The following is a 14,355-nucleotide window of genomic DNA, read 5'->3' on the forward strand; positions in this document are numbered from 1 at the left end:
CTCTCCTTTAAATTGTGGTGCGCCAAATGAGCCATTTCTGAGCATAGACTCTTTTTCTCTCCATCAGAAATGGATATGCAGTCTTTTGTTCCCCCTTGGTATCATTGTGCTCATTTTGTCTTAGATGAGAATCCAGCAGACTTTGGTTTTGGAGTAGATAGACTCCCATGTTCTAAATCTGCATTTGGGTTTTCCTAACAATGAAATTAGGTACTTGAAATTCATATTGCATTTCCTGAATTGTCCTGCTTTTTGGCAAGAGTGTTGCCAGTCATTTAAATGGTGACAGCTGAGCTGTTTTCTGGCTATATCCTGAACTGTGTAAGTGTCTTTTTCTGTGCTGGGGTACAGCAGTTCAGTGGAAAAAGCATTCACTGAATTTTTAAGCTTTGGACCTGCCAAATTCACATCTAGATCTTGGTGTCCGTGGCTTGGAGAAGGTCCAACTGCATCTTTTTCATGAAATTACCAGTTTGCAAGTTTGCAGTGTTAGGTTGTCAACATTTTTTTACTAGTTTCATAAATATTCTGCCCCAGCTATAAAAGGTGTTTAATAGCCTGGAACCCATTTCAACTCTGTATCTTTCAAATGTGCAAAGTTCTGCTACAAGGTATTTTTTTACATTTTGATTGACTAATTGGGGGGAAACAAAACAAGCCTGTGAATGAAAGACCTGCATCTCACTTACATCGCCTTCAAATGACAAGCGACTGTCCCAGATCACCCTTTGTAAAATCTCTAGTGAATACCAGTCATGGCAGCAGAGAGGAGTCAGATGGGAAATGGGAAAAACTCCACACATATGGCAGTAACACTCCACAAGACAATCTAAATCAGTCCAGTACTCCATACTAAGGAAGCAAGTTTGTCCATCTTACTAGTGAATCATACTGATTTAACAACTATGACAAAGTAGCTCCAAAAGTAGAGAACGAGAACAGGAGATGCATTTTACACAATTGGTCGTGTGAATATGGAAAACACTGCCTAGCTATATTGTCAAAGCTCATACCCTTTTATGAATTAGTTGCTATAAAAGCAGGCTAGTTGTGAGAAGTGACCACCTCTCATTTGTAATCAGTTTTTGTGTTCCAACTGGACAGAGACTGAATATCTGTAAGTACTGAAATTCTTAAGGTGAGTTCACAATCCAGGGTTTCCCACTGTTGAATACATGCCAGATGGGCTGCTGAGATATTGTACACAAGAATCCAGACTGAAACACTGTTTTGTAGTAAGGCGCTGCAAGATGACTTGCCAGCCAGCAGCTGTGGTGGGTATGTAATTGCATAACTCTCAAGTGGCATGCCTTGGGACCAAATCTCATGGTCTCATGCCTTGGGACCAAAATCTCCTTGGTCGGTAAATCGGTGTGAAAAATCCAAATCAAATAACCAAGATGCCATTCTTTAAATTCACATGTGCATATCGAGGGAGTATGCATTCAATTTATTTCTATACATTTCTGAGAGTTTATCAATAGGTCAAATACACTTGCAAGACCGTAAGAACTGAATTTCACACTGTGTGCTTTGTCACTCTCCTCTCCGCCTGTGTACAAGTCTCTTTCAGATTTACAACTACAGAATGTATCTTTAAGCATGATCAAACCTTAGCTATGATGGGGCTGTTTAATTATGGACTTTTCTTTCTTATAACTGGTTTATATGTGGGAAATAAGGTTAATTAAAATGCATTTGGTAATAATGTTACAACTAAAGAGGTCATAAAATAAAAACAAAAACAGTAGGTAGAAACTGAGCTGTTTCCTTAACTCCAGAAGGGCCATGAGAGACAGGGCATCAGAATGAATCTTCTGCTCTGGGTAAACATAATAAAGACGGAACATTTAACACACAGAACACAGCTGGAAAAGTATTTTATAATACAAAATACAAAAACAAAATATTATATATTATATAAATATAATTTATAATTTCTGTAGATACACGATTCCATATTATATTCCCTATTAATCAAATTCTAAAAGTATGCTTTCATTTACTCCCATAACGAGCATATTCGCAGAAAAGCTTAAAACATAACTTTTCTCACAAAGTATATAAACGTACAGTAATATGGTCAGAAGGAGCACATAAAAACGTTTCCGAAATAACCACATGACTTTGATGCTTAAAATGTTTAGGGAGAAATGGAATACTGGTGTGTATTTTTTTTTAAACTACCAATACCAGCCATATATAGTACAGTTTACATAATATGTTTATGTTCCTACATTAATATCGTTTATGACTTTCAGATGCGTTATGCTCCTCTTCTTTTTACGCTCGGCTACTAAAATTTCCCTTTAGTTGTAAAATTCCATATATTCAGTACTAAGCGGATTAAAACATGCACAGTGAAGAGATTAAATGATTAAATCTTTTCACTACCGACCAATGCACCACGAGTGCCCCTGTCGGTCATTTTGGGCAGCCAATCACATACCGGGGTATGACACAGGTAGTTGGGTGCAGTACGGGTTTGTACCTCACACTTGAATGGCTGCATCTGTATATGCACATGGTCGTAATGACAGTTATAGCAAAATAAGATAGTGTAATGAATGGCCTGTACTTTACATTCATTTTTGATGATACCTACATCATTGATGAATCTTATATTGTCAAACTAGTTGCTGTGTTAAAATAATATCCTGTCCAAGATAATATTATTTTCGTTATAATAATAAAGTAACTATTGGCTTTGTAAACCAGTACAGTAATCTAGCTGTTGGACGGATAGGTGGGAGTCAGAAGGTAACGTTAAGTGTCCCTTTGCTGTCTGTGAGAGGTTACCTCCAGGCCTAAGCTTTTTCCTGCAGGAAAACCTTGCCGTCTATTAGGAAAGCTTTTATCTCAGCCACTTACATACTAATGCCGCATGCCATAAGCACAAGTTGTCAAAAGTGGAATTGATTTAATGCAACGTTCGGTTGCTTAATTTGACAATCCAGTGTTGATTATTTTTTTTTGTCTGTGCAGCATCTGCAGCTTAATTAGAAAGTGATTCACAGAAAAGCACGAGAAATACCCAACATAGTTAAAAACAGGCAGGAAAAATACTGTGGAACTCATAAACCTTTAATATGACTAGAAAAACCTCTCCCAATCTGCATACAATTCTGATGTTGCAGCTTTTCCGAATACTAAGAGGATAAAAAACAGTTACAAACCAGAGGAGGCCATCTGATCCGTTTGGTAATTAGGAGCCCATTGAAACAAGGATCTCGTCCTGCTATTTCTTGAAAAAAGCCAGTTTATCAGCTTTAACAGCATGAATAGCTTGCACCATACTCCCTCAACCCTGATCGGTGAGAGATGTTGAACATTTAACGTTATTCATTTAAATATTTGTCTCAGTGTTCCAGGAAAAGGTTTTGCAGAGACTCTATCAGTGTTCTCCAAAGACCAAGAATGTGCAAAACGCTGGTCTGGGAAGCCCACCTGGACCTGTGGACGAAAAGTCACTTGTGAAGTTAAAAGCCAACAGCAACATTATAAAAGGTAAGAATTTTTGTGTTCCATAAAATGGGCTGTGTGAAGGCAAACATGCAGCTATTGTACAGCATCTGATTGTGGAAAATGTTCAATTTTACTACATCTGAGCATTTACATAGCAAGCTGGAGATCATTTGGTACAATTAAAACACTTCAGCATCTTGTATTTGCTGTTTACATCTCTAGGTTTAAATTTTTGTGTTATTTTTTTGTGGCATCCCTATGTGATGTATCATGGTAGACAAGAACAGATACTTTGGAAGGCATTCCTCAAAGTGAAATAGGAGTTCTGTAACAGCGAAGGAATAAGAAAGACATGTATAGGAATAACCTTGTTTGATAGAACCTTTTATGCTGTCAACACTATGACTAAAGCCAGTACATGAATGTTGTTGTTTTTTTTTCTGTTTTCTAGGAGCTGAAGAAAAAAAACCTTTGCTGCAAAGGAGACTATACACTGTGTGCCCTCCCCCTGATGAGTTTAAAACAGGTGGTGAAAGATCTGTCGCACCATGTGAGCCAGAAGACATAAATTCGGAGAGAAACTCAGCTGGTAAGAAGGTTATAATCTTGCAAAGACAGTCTGCAAATGCACTTGCCTATACAGTATAAACACAAAGAAATATTAGGAAGGTTTCAGTTTCAGGACAATTCAGGTTGAGCAGAGTCCTTGAAACGTCAGGCTTAAAATAGTCCTCAAAGCTTAACTGAGCTGTGGAAGATGAAGACAATCGCATCAAATCTGTATTAGAGGTGATAGTCTATGGAATGTGCTACAATGATAATAGCCATCTTCACATAAAAGGGCATTTTACTATTGTTTTAATAAAATGGATGGATGACTACTATGAGAATGCAAAGGAGCATGCCTGAAGTTGTACATTGCACAGAACAAGTGGAAGAAAATAACCTTGACAAATCATTAGTGGTGTGGTTAGCCGTGGAATTGATTGTATTGCTGTAGAAAAGGCATAACCATTATTTCTAGGTTATGGCTTTGCATTATGGCCCTGTAGTGTTAGGCTCTAATAACAGGAGTTTGTTTTTCCTGCAGTGCGTCCTGATTAGTTGTCATCAGTTTGAGGAATACCAAATATGTATGCGGCCATAGTTCTAGGCGGTAACTAAAAAGTTGAGAAAACCTGAGAAAAATATAGTCCAGTATAATGCAAGAATAAAATAAATTTGTTTTCTGTGATCAAGACCCACATTCATCGTAGCCCTTAATTGGCTGCAGTTACTTTCAAACTGTTGTTCTTTTCTATTGTCAAAATTCAGAACGGTCTCCAGTGTTCAGTCACTAGTTATCCCTGGCTCAACAAGTTACCTTTTATGCAACTTTGTTGCAAGAACGTATGCCATTCAGATACGAGCTGTTTGCAAACTATAGAAGCTTTTTCCTGATCAGTACTTCACTTAGTCTGTAGTGGAGACATGGCCTCTGCAACACCTTTTCAGCTGGCCAGTAGGGAGGTGTCTGGTCGCAGGGCAAAGACCAAGCTGCGCAGGAGTGTTCCCTGGTTAATGTAGCACATGAAGTCATATCAGAGGTTGACTTAATTGTATGAAACGCTAAAAGTGTTTCTTCTCCGTCTTTAAATTTATATGGAGCTTCCAAACACCCTCTCGCGATATGAGACAGACACTGCTGCTCTGTCACTGAATGGTAACAAAAACATAATTCTGAAAACCTGGATAGTGCCTAAAAGAAGTGAGTGAAGTTAATCTGCTCATCTGGTCTAAGGTGTCTTTTCATCTTTTTTTCAATGTAGACATTGTTGTTCAGTTAAAGAAATTTGAACTTTGGGTATATTCTAGCTATCTTCTGTGTTTGTTAAAAATACATCTGAGATCTGAAGGTTTTCAAAGCAGTATGGGTTCTTGGAAAGGCATGAAGTGCTTTCTTTTGCTGAGCCTGATCTTTTCACTGTTTCTGTTTTCTGCTGATCTTGTGCAGCCCAGGGGTAGTAGCATACCCCTACTTGACTATCTCATTAGTGTGTTTTTAATCTTCATCCCTCAGAAAGTGTATAACCTTTTCTTGAGTCACCTCAATTCTGGGCCACCGCTGCAGAGTCTGCTGAGTTAGATATCTGTCAGTGCCAGTTTTAGTGCTGGTTTGATGAGGTGTGCAATTACCCATTTGGTGCTGAATGTGTATAAATGAGATGCTCAACAGCTATCACGTACAAATGTATTTCATTCACTCAGCCACCAAGGCAACATGTGAAGTGTACTCTCTACTGGGGAGTAGTTCCAAAGTCTGATGCACCCAACTCCTAACTTTCTTTTTCTATGTATTGACACAAGGGCCTTAATAATGATAATTGCTTACACTTATATAGCGCTTTTCTGGACACTCCACTCAAAGCACTTTACAGGTAATGGGGCCTCCCCTCCACCACCACCAATGTGCAGCATCCACGTGGATGATGCGACGGCAGCCATAGTGCGCCAGAACGCTCACCACACATCAGCTAACAGTGGGGAGGAGAGCAGAGTAATGAAGCCAATTCATAGGTCTTAATATCTAAGACCTTTGAGTTCCAAGCTCCATTACTGCACAAAGATTGTATTTGAGAAAGATCATGCTTTCTGTTTTACTGTAATTAGAAATGCTAGTTTTTGAATTTTACAGACATGTCTGTTTTGTACAGCCAAGGCCAGACATATCTGTAAGCCTACATACATTTTTCTAACAGCACCTTTTAAATTATACATATTTTGTATAATTTAATTTTTGTGGTGAAACAGGCATTAGTTTAGATGCCAATAATGTTTCCAGTACAATAACCTGATTTTAGGAGAGTAAATTGCAATTGATCAAACTGAGGAATAGTCAACACCTCCCGTCTTGCACCTGTTGCGTGCTGGGATAGGGTCTGCCTGTATTGCCTGTATAGGGTATCCTGTATTGGATAAAGTGGTAAGAAAACCTTGATGTTTCTAAAGTCACCAGTCACTTAAGTTGCTTTTTCTTGGTTAATTTTTATCAGTAGCATTTTCATATTGGAAATCGTTTCAATAAGAAAGCTGTCGGTGCTGTAAAAACACTGGGATAATTAATTTTTGTAATTATGACATATAGATTGGTTTCAGGTATAGGTCAGTTCTACTGAAGTACAGCTAGACAACAAACGTACAGATTTTAAACAAATTTCTGACTTGGGCTCCTCCAATGTTTGACTTAGCTAGACAAGCATGTAGTTTTACACTGGAATAATACACAATAGCATTAAAAGTTGTTAAGGAACACTATTGTAAAGGGAAATATACGTCAATGCTTTGTGGGGTGAGTGGAATTCAGAGGAATTGTCAGCCGGTATGCAATCTTGGAACCATATATTCTGCTTTATTGCCGTATAATTATAATTACTTTAGAGACATGACACGCATGGTGCCCACAATAATTAATTTTTATTTTCTTAAATGAGCTCTGGCCTATTTATTTTTTTCTATTGCTCTTTGAAGATCTGGTAGTAGTATGTCTTTACTACAAGAGTAAGTTTGAAATGGTCTATTGCAGTCTTTAGGTTGGTTGGGGTCATAGTCTGTCAAAGCAAATATTTTCTTAGGTTTTGATTAGATGAATTTGTATCCAGTCACCGGATTTATTCAACGAAGGCCATTAAAGGCATAAAACAAATCCTATGTATACTTTACAGTCGCTCTTAATAATGATCATATGACATTTTAATTATGATCCTTTTCTGTATTTGGCCAGTCTGGAGTCCCTAAGTATGCTGGCGTAGCATCACAGTTAATGTTTTCAGCAGGGACTAAAGCACCTGCACATTCATATGCCACGCCTCCACAGAGCTGACATGCAAGGCGGGAATCGTTTCATGTGGCATAGGGATAATACAAATTTTGTTCATTAAAATTGAGAGCATTCCTTTCTTTTACCTAAGCAAGCCTTTGTATGCCAGTGATGGTGTACTCTGTTGTGCTGGGACAACGTTACGTCTGGGATGTTGGGAGTCGCTCAGCCAGGAGCCTCATGCCCCTCAGATATTCTTCACTCTTCTTTAATATGTTCTGTAAACATATGAAAAAATACTGTGTATCTTGTGGGAGGTCATTTCCTGGATATGCATTTAATGGGAAAAATAACATGCATACCAAGCAGCAAGCCTGCTTCCTAACCTAGGTAAGGTAACGCATCACAGCTGCTGCCTTGATTTCTCGGCTTTATCAATGAATGCTGAACAGCTCCATTCTCCTTTTGATTCACCATCTTTCCTCAGTGTGTGGGAGGATGCTGCTTGTGCACCTAAGTCTAAATGATTGACAGCTATGAGCTAATTTGGAATAAACAAAGCAATTGATGGATTTCTGCCTTCAAACATCTTGGATATGTGGGGCTCACAGAGGACAAATGTAATTCCTCCCTAAGAATCACAGGCACATTTTGAGGGTATTTGTGTTTTTAATATTATCTCATTTTCCAGTCGAGTCCAAATAAAGTACTTTTTCTGCCAGAATCTCCCAATATCTGGTTTAATAGATCAGGGTTTCTAAGTGAGAAGTATCTGTGTACTTCAATAATATGCTTCAATGGAGTTGCTTTCTATGTGTAGTTTGTGGTGTTCATATTTAGGTGCAAATTACCTTAAATAAAAAAAAAGTAAAACGCAGGAAAAGGAAGCACATAACCTCTGTGCTGCTTCATGTAATTGTGTTTTATATATTGGCTTCCATGGTGGCCTAGAGATTGTTACATGCCTCTAAATTGAACAGGCACCATTTCCATTCATAGTATTAATCCTGCCCTTATGTTAGATTAGATTGACTTGTTGTGCAATAAGAGTGGAAGCTTGTTTTAAATCCCCCCCCATCACAAATAATACATTTAACATGAAACACTTAAGACACACAAACATAAAATTCATCTGTAAACACAAAAGAAGAGCAAAACATCAGACAAGAAGATCAAACATCAACAGTTAAAATCAGACTATGCAAATACCTGGTACAACATCTAAAATATTATTAACAACTTGGCATTCAGTTGTTTTTGTCATGCATTAACTCCGCCAGTGCGCACCCAAGTCGTGTTGTTACTGTGGGCAGTAAATGTACTGTTCTGTAAACATTCCTTCCATTTCAGATCTGGGTATAATGATCAAGACGCTGTACAGCAGGTGAGATGAGGCCCACTGATTGCTTCTTGGTTGTTGACTATAGGATGTCAATTACAGGCATGTTCTACTTCTGTCTGTGAGGGAATCAAAATCCAACCCTGTAACTGGGTTTCCTTACTTTTATTTAGATTAAGTTCGATTACAGTTTTTATCTGGGTTCCTAAAAGGTAAAGTTGGGTTTTGATTTTAGATCAGTTCTAAGCGTCTCACTTGGATTCTGGTTGAGTGCAGTACAAGGTTATCAAAAAGATTTAATAGACCACCAAAAAAATAAGAATAGATTCTTCGCCATCTTTCTTAAACTTTCTTAAAATGTGATCCATGTTGAAAACCAGTAGTTTTGCAGCTCACTTTAAGGGTGATAATGTTTAAAATTGAGGAGCATTTCCTACTTAAAAGGTTAATTTAACGTAGTAAGATGGGACAGCATTTTCTGAAGATGTTCATATGTCATCCTAAACATCTTTACTATTTTAAGTGGCCAAACAGCAGGACTTCCACACTGAATCAGACTTCTGCTGTTGAGAGTCTATGGGTGAAATGGCTGCTCACCTGCCAGAAGCTGTTGACTTAATCCTAGTCAGAATACAGTCAGAGTCAGGTGATGGTCTGTGCTAAACTTGCTCATACCTGAGTGAAAGCAGGGTCTCAGGGCTGTGCTGGAAGAGTCCAGATGCAGGCAGGCAGACTGGAGTGGCAGGCAGTTCAAGGGAAGTAACAGGAGCGTGTTCGAAATACAAGCATAGTTTAGAGCCAAGTACTCCTCAGAGACAAAACACAAGGGGAATCCAAAAATGAGGTCAAAGTGAAGCAAGGTCAGACTTGGGAACACCAAGATTTAGGGAGCAAGACTGAACACCAGACTGGACTTTAATAGCCAGGTCCCCATGAGACAGTGATGATGGTTAAATAAGCACAGGTTGAACAGATCTCCTGCCAGAGTACATAGTCACTCAGGCCACAGGCTGATTTAGGGGTCTGGTAGACGCTCTGCCGCTGATTTTAGCATGTTCTTCAGCACCCCTTGCAGGAGTGAGCATGGGAAAAACAGTGTTGGTACACACTAGGAACTGTACATAAGTTGTCTTCCACACAGACTTGTGTGAAATGCTGTGGTGGCAGTTCATGGTGCCTTGTTTAAAATGTGGAATAAAACAAAAACTGAATAAAACCATTTTTGTTTAGCAGGATGTTGAAAACCATTCCATTTTGTAAAGGCAAAATTTTACCTAAATGGCTTTGCAACTAATGTTCCAGTTATAACTAATTCAATTAAAGTTTCTTCCAACATGTTATGATCTTCTTATCAATATACTGAATGTACTGTACTTATCATAAAAATTGAATTAGTATACTGAATTTTAGAATTGTTCTTTAGGTGTTTAAATTTACCACCTCCCCAAATCAGTAATGTTCTCATGCCTTTGCTTGGGTGGTAGTAAAAGATGGCATTTTCTGTTTATCCTCCTGTCCCTTAACTGATTTTCAGCTAGAGTGGGCTCTTGATGGGAAATACTGTTAAAAGACAGCGTTGGCTAAAGTCCTCGATATTTGTCCTTTTATGGGATCATAAAATGTCTATATATAAAACTAAACAATGTACATCATAAGAGGATGTGAAGATATGGCATAAAAATTATTAAACAGATTCTATGGATTTTGTTTTTAGGTTATGTCAGAAAGTTCCTTTCCTTTTCATTCCTTTTGTTCTTAACAGACTATTTTTTCTAGATCAGGAGCACAGGTGCGGGTTTAACACCGCTCTAAAGCTGAGTAGATAAGCACAATCCAAATGGAAAATCAGAGCACCAAGACGCATACTTTCTCTCTTCTACAGTCAAGTGCTGAAGGTTTAAAAAGCTGCTTATTTTGATCACAGTCTGGTTTCCCCCCCGCCCCTCTCCTTTGTCAAAAGAGGATGCTCCTCAGACCAGCACCGGGAGAAGACCAAGGAGAAGGAAGGGGAAAACTGGGAACCCATCCAGCGGAGTCGCTGGGGAGGAACGGGCTGAGCACGCTGCCACACCCACCCCGGAGCCAGAGAACCCGCCAGAGTCCCCACACGAGGAGGAGAGGGACGCAAGCCTGAGCAGAAACAGAAAGCGAAAGCTGAAGAAAAGGCGTCGGAAGGAAGAGCTCCGGTCTCTGGGGCTGATACCCCGGACTGCGGCTGTCGAGTTTACGTACCGGCCAGAAGAGGGCGGCATCCTCGGGCAGGAGGAGGAGGAGGAGTTGAGTGGGAGGCAGGCAGCAGATGTTCTTGACTTCTTACAGGCAACACAGGAGATCTATTTCACTGACCGTAAGTTTTGCATTTCTTTTTTATCCAGGAACATTTACCTCCCTAAATTGTCTGGAGGTGTAGATGTTTTCATACCTTGGTCCTGAGAGAAATCATCCAGAGGCGGGATTTTTCAGAGTTGTATGACGCCCATTAGGTTAGTAAGTGACTGGAAGTTTCCCTGGAGAAGGTTGGGGGGGAGCCTTACACAGCTTCAGTATTGACCCAGCACTGCCGGATGAATTATTTTCTGCAGTAATTTTTTTTCATCTCGTCTCATTGTCCAGAAAAAAGCTAAAACAAACCTGTACAGACATCTTGCAAATAAAGAAACTAGTAAAAAAAAAAGTTGATTAAACTCTGATAATGTAAATAGTTTAGAATATAGTTTTTAACGATAGGAATTTAATTCTGTAAAGAAGGGGTGAGCATGTTATACCAACTAGTACTCTGGACAAACTGTGTAGCGGGTGTAGTTTCCCTTTGCAGATTGACACCCTTGTGCCCTAGATCAAGCTGTTGTGCCTTGTTTGTGACAATCAGCATGGACTGTTAGCCCATAAGGTTCACCTCTTATGGGCTAACAGTCTGTCCGGCAAATATTTCCTATTCTAGTGTGACACTGACTGCTGTGTATTGTTCCACCTCAAGGATTTCTGATTTTATTTTTCTGAGGTGAATGCAATTCTGAACAGATTCAGTATGTTGTTACGAAATAACTTATAGTTTGTATTATTACCATGTAATACCAATTACCAGTTGTGAGTTGCAAAGTGATATGGCTTCTTTCTGTTATAATTTACTTAGGCTTTCAAAACACTTGATAAAATGTCTCAAAATAACTGATGTTTGCTCCCTAACTTTAACATCTAAAAGAACTGGTAGGAAATGGTTAAAAAAGAAAAGATTCTAGTAGTAAGAGTATATCGGAGTGAATTTTAAATGGAGTATGATAGAGATAAGCACTCAAACCCCTACAGTTTTCTTATTTCTATGATAAACCTGGACTGAGGGAGACATATTGCAGACCTAATTTGCAAACTACTTAAAATTGCCAACCTAGAAAGAGCAGTACAGTTAATTTAAAGTGAATGTGATCTACCTTATAACTAGATATATTTGTAGCAAATGCAATTTAATATTGACAAGTTAAAGTGCTAAAATATACATGCATAACAAATGGGAGCTGAATCTACATTCAGTATCTTTGTTTAGAGAATTAATGCATAGATTATATAATTCTCTAGTTAGACTCTCGTTAATATGCTGTATGCTCGTTAAAAGATAATGTATGCACCACCACAGTATGTACTGTGACATTTTCTTGACCTGCAAACAGGCTTGATTGATGGGGTTGGTGAAAGAGAACATTACAAACACATCAGGAATTTACTGAATTTTAACCGGAATATATCTCCAAATGTTTTACTTAAAACAAATTGTACTTTAAAATACATTTAATATCATAAAGAAAATCTCAGTCTCATTGATACAGCCACATATTTCTAGTTGCAAAGAAAATTCTGCTGCTTTTTAAAATTGATAAAGATCTACGTGGCTTTCTGCATGACCTTTTATCTGTACATTTTTAAGGTATTTTACTAATTTGAAGTAGGCTGGAATACATTGTACACTGCTAAAATATATATAATGTAGGTGATTCTACATTTCAGTTTCAGTAATGCACCCATAACAGTTCATTACTGGAAAAAATAATTATTTTTTCAATTCCATTAAGTAAATCTGTGTTCTGTTCATATTGATCTAGGTACAGCTGCAGCTTCCAGGACCGCGGTTCCTCAGAGCTTTCTGAAAAGCCTTGCCACTGGAGCAGTCCCTGCTGCACAAGTGGCACTGCTATATCAGCTCAAATCCCTTGTACTGCTTCAGGATATTGAGCGGCTAAAACGTGCTCTGGAAGAATTCCAGCATAATTCAGTGATGCCTCCTGGTATGTGTCTTTACTTTTCAATATCCCCTTTTCTGAGTCCAAAGCCACTAGATTATGGCATCTGTATTCGTGTCATTTAGCATATAAAAGAGGCTGATCTTTGTCAGGGTTTACAGGAAATGTATTTTGATCCATCTGAAATTAAATTAAAAACTCCCAAGGTAATAGCTTCAGGGCCGGCAGTGCAACTGTGGGTCCTCCCGTAATAGGATCAGCTCTATTATTTGTTTTGGCAAAGATTCTTTGGGGTTATAGGGCACAACATTGCACATGGGCTGGCATGTTCTGTATCTGGGCCAGATGGCCCTGCCTCTGGCCATGGGCTTACAAACACAAAATCTGTCCCGCACCCATTTAAAAAAACGTAGCAGTACATTTTCTCCTTCAAGCTTATCCTTATGTTGTGCTGTCTTTCAAGAATAAACTCGACAACAATTCCAGAAAAAAGCTAGAAATTAAAGTTTTGTCTAACAGTAACGTTTATGTATAAGTAAAGTGCATGTCCAAATCCAAGGATGCTTTACATAGTGATGGAGAAAGAAAAAAGATTTTGAAAAATGCAATAAATAAAAGAAAAAATAAAATCAGAAATATGCAGGATAAAGTGTAGGACAGTCAGACATAGGCCTAAGCAGAAAGTTAAGTTTTTTAAGTTTAAATTTGGGGGGAACTTGCATACTAAATCAGTACCGGGGAGTGCCATTTAAACTGAAAATAGTAGCTCTTTGTGTAAAAAGAATCAGGGAGTTTGGAACAAGCAACATAGCCATGTTGTTGAAACTCGCCCTAACCTCTTTTACAAATAAAGATCTTTGAATCACTTTGCTGAGAGTCAATGACTCCAAATGGCTTCCTCTCGTTGGTAACGTTCCTTCTGCTCAGTGTGGTTGAGGGATAGGAGTTTCATAAATGTAAGCAAATCATTTGTATCTTATCCCATATGAAACCCACGATGCATCAACAAAAATTCTGTTAACTTTTACTATATAGTAAACCACTCTCACCATTACTGTAGAAATCGATGTAGTAAAGAGAATAAGAATTTTGTATCCAACAATATAATCACTGGTATCTGATTCATTTGTACTTACAATCAAGTGGAATGCAGCCCCAGAAGTGAACTAATCTGTAAGATCTTGAACGCAGAACTTCTCTACTTAATGCTAGGATCAATAATTGAGTACTTAATACAGAAAAACTGCTGTATGTATGTGTGTTTAAATGTATTTTTACTACCTTATGGTTTGTGGATGAAGCCTGAAAATTCTGGAGTTTACCACCTAGACCCTTTTTAAACAAAAGCAGGAAATCAAGCAGCCATCGTCTTTATCTAGGAAAACAATTTTACATCATTTTTATAGAATTTACTCCACCTGATCAGTACTTTATCTGGTTTTCATTGGCTAAACAGATTTTAAGTTTAAACTCAGATTTGTGACCACGTTCTGGTATTTTAGTGCCACCATTTTGAGATATAA

At 38.3% G+C, this 14,355-nt stretch overlaps 1 protein-coding gene across 1 annotated transcript in view; it reads left to right on the forward strand.

Annotated features, from left to right (window-relative positions):
• The window catches only part of erich1 (glutamate rich 1), a 30,522-nt gene that overhangs the window by 4,148 nt on the left and 12,019 nt on the right, over positions 1-14,355 (forward strand). Inside the window, exons 2-5 of the mRNA XM_015358105.2 lie at positions 3,364-3,507; positions 3,917-4,054; positions 10,561-10,947; positions 12,695-12,877. Of these exons, the coding sequence (XP_015213591.2) occupies positions 3,364-3,507; positions 3,917-4,054; positions 10,561-10,947; positions 12,695-12,877 (852 nt within the window). The remainder of the gene's footprint in view (positions 1-3,363; positions 3,508-3,916; positions 4,055-10,560; positions 10,948-12,694; positions 12,878-14,355) is intronic.

Source organism: Lepisosteus oculatus, chromosome 2 (assembly GCF_040954835.1).
Source record: "Lepisosteus oculatus isolate fLepOcu1 chromosome 2, fLepOcu1.hap2, whole genome shotgun sequence".
Taxonomy (NCBI): Eukaryota; Metazoa; Chordata; class Actinopteri; order Semionotiformes; family Lepisosteidae; genus Lepisosteus; species Lepisosteus oculatus.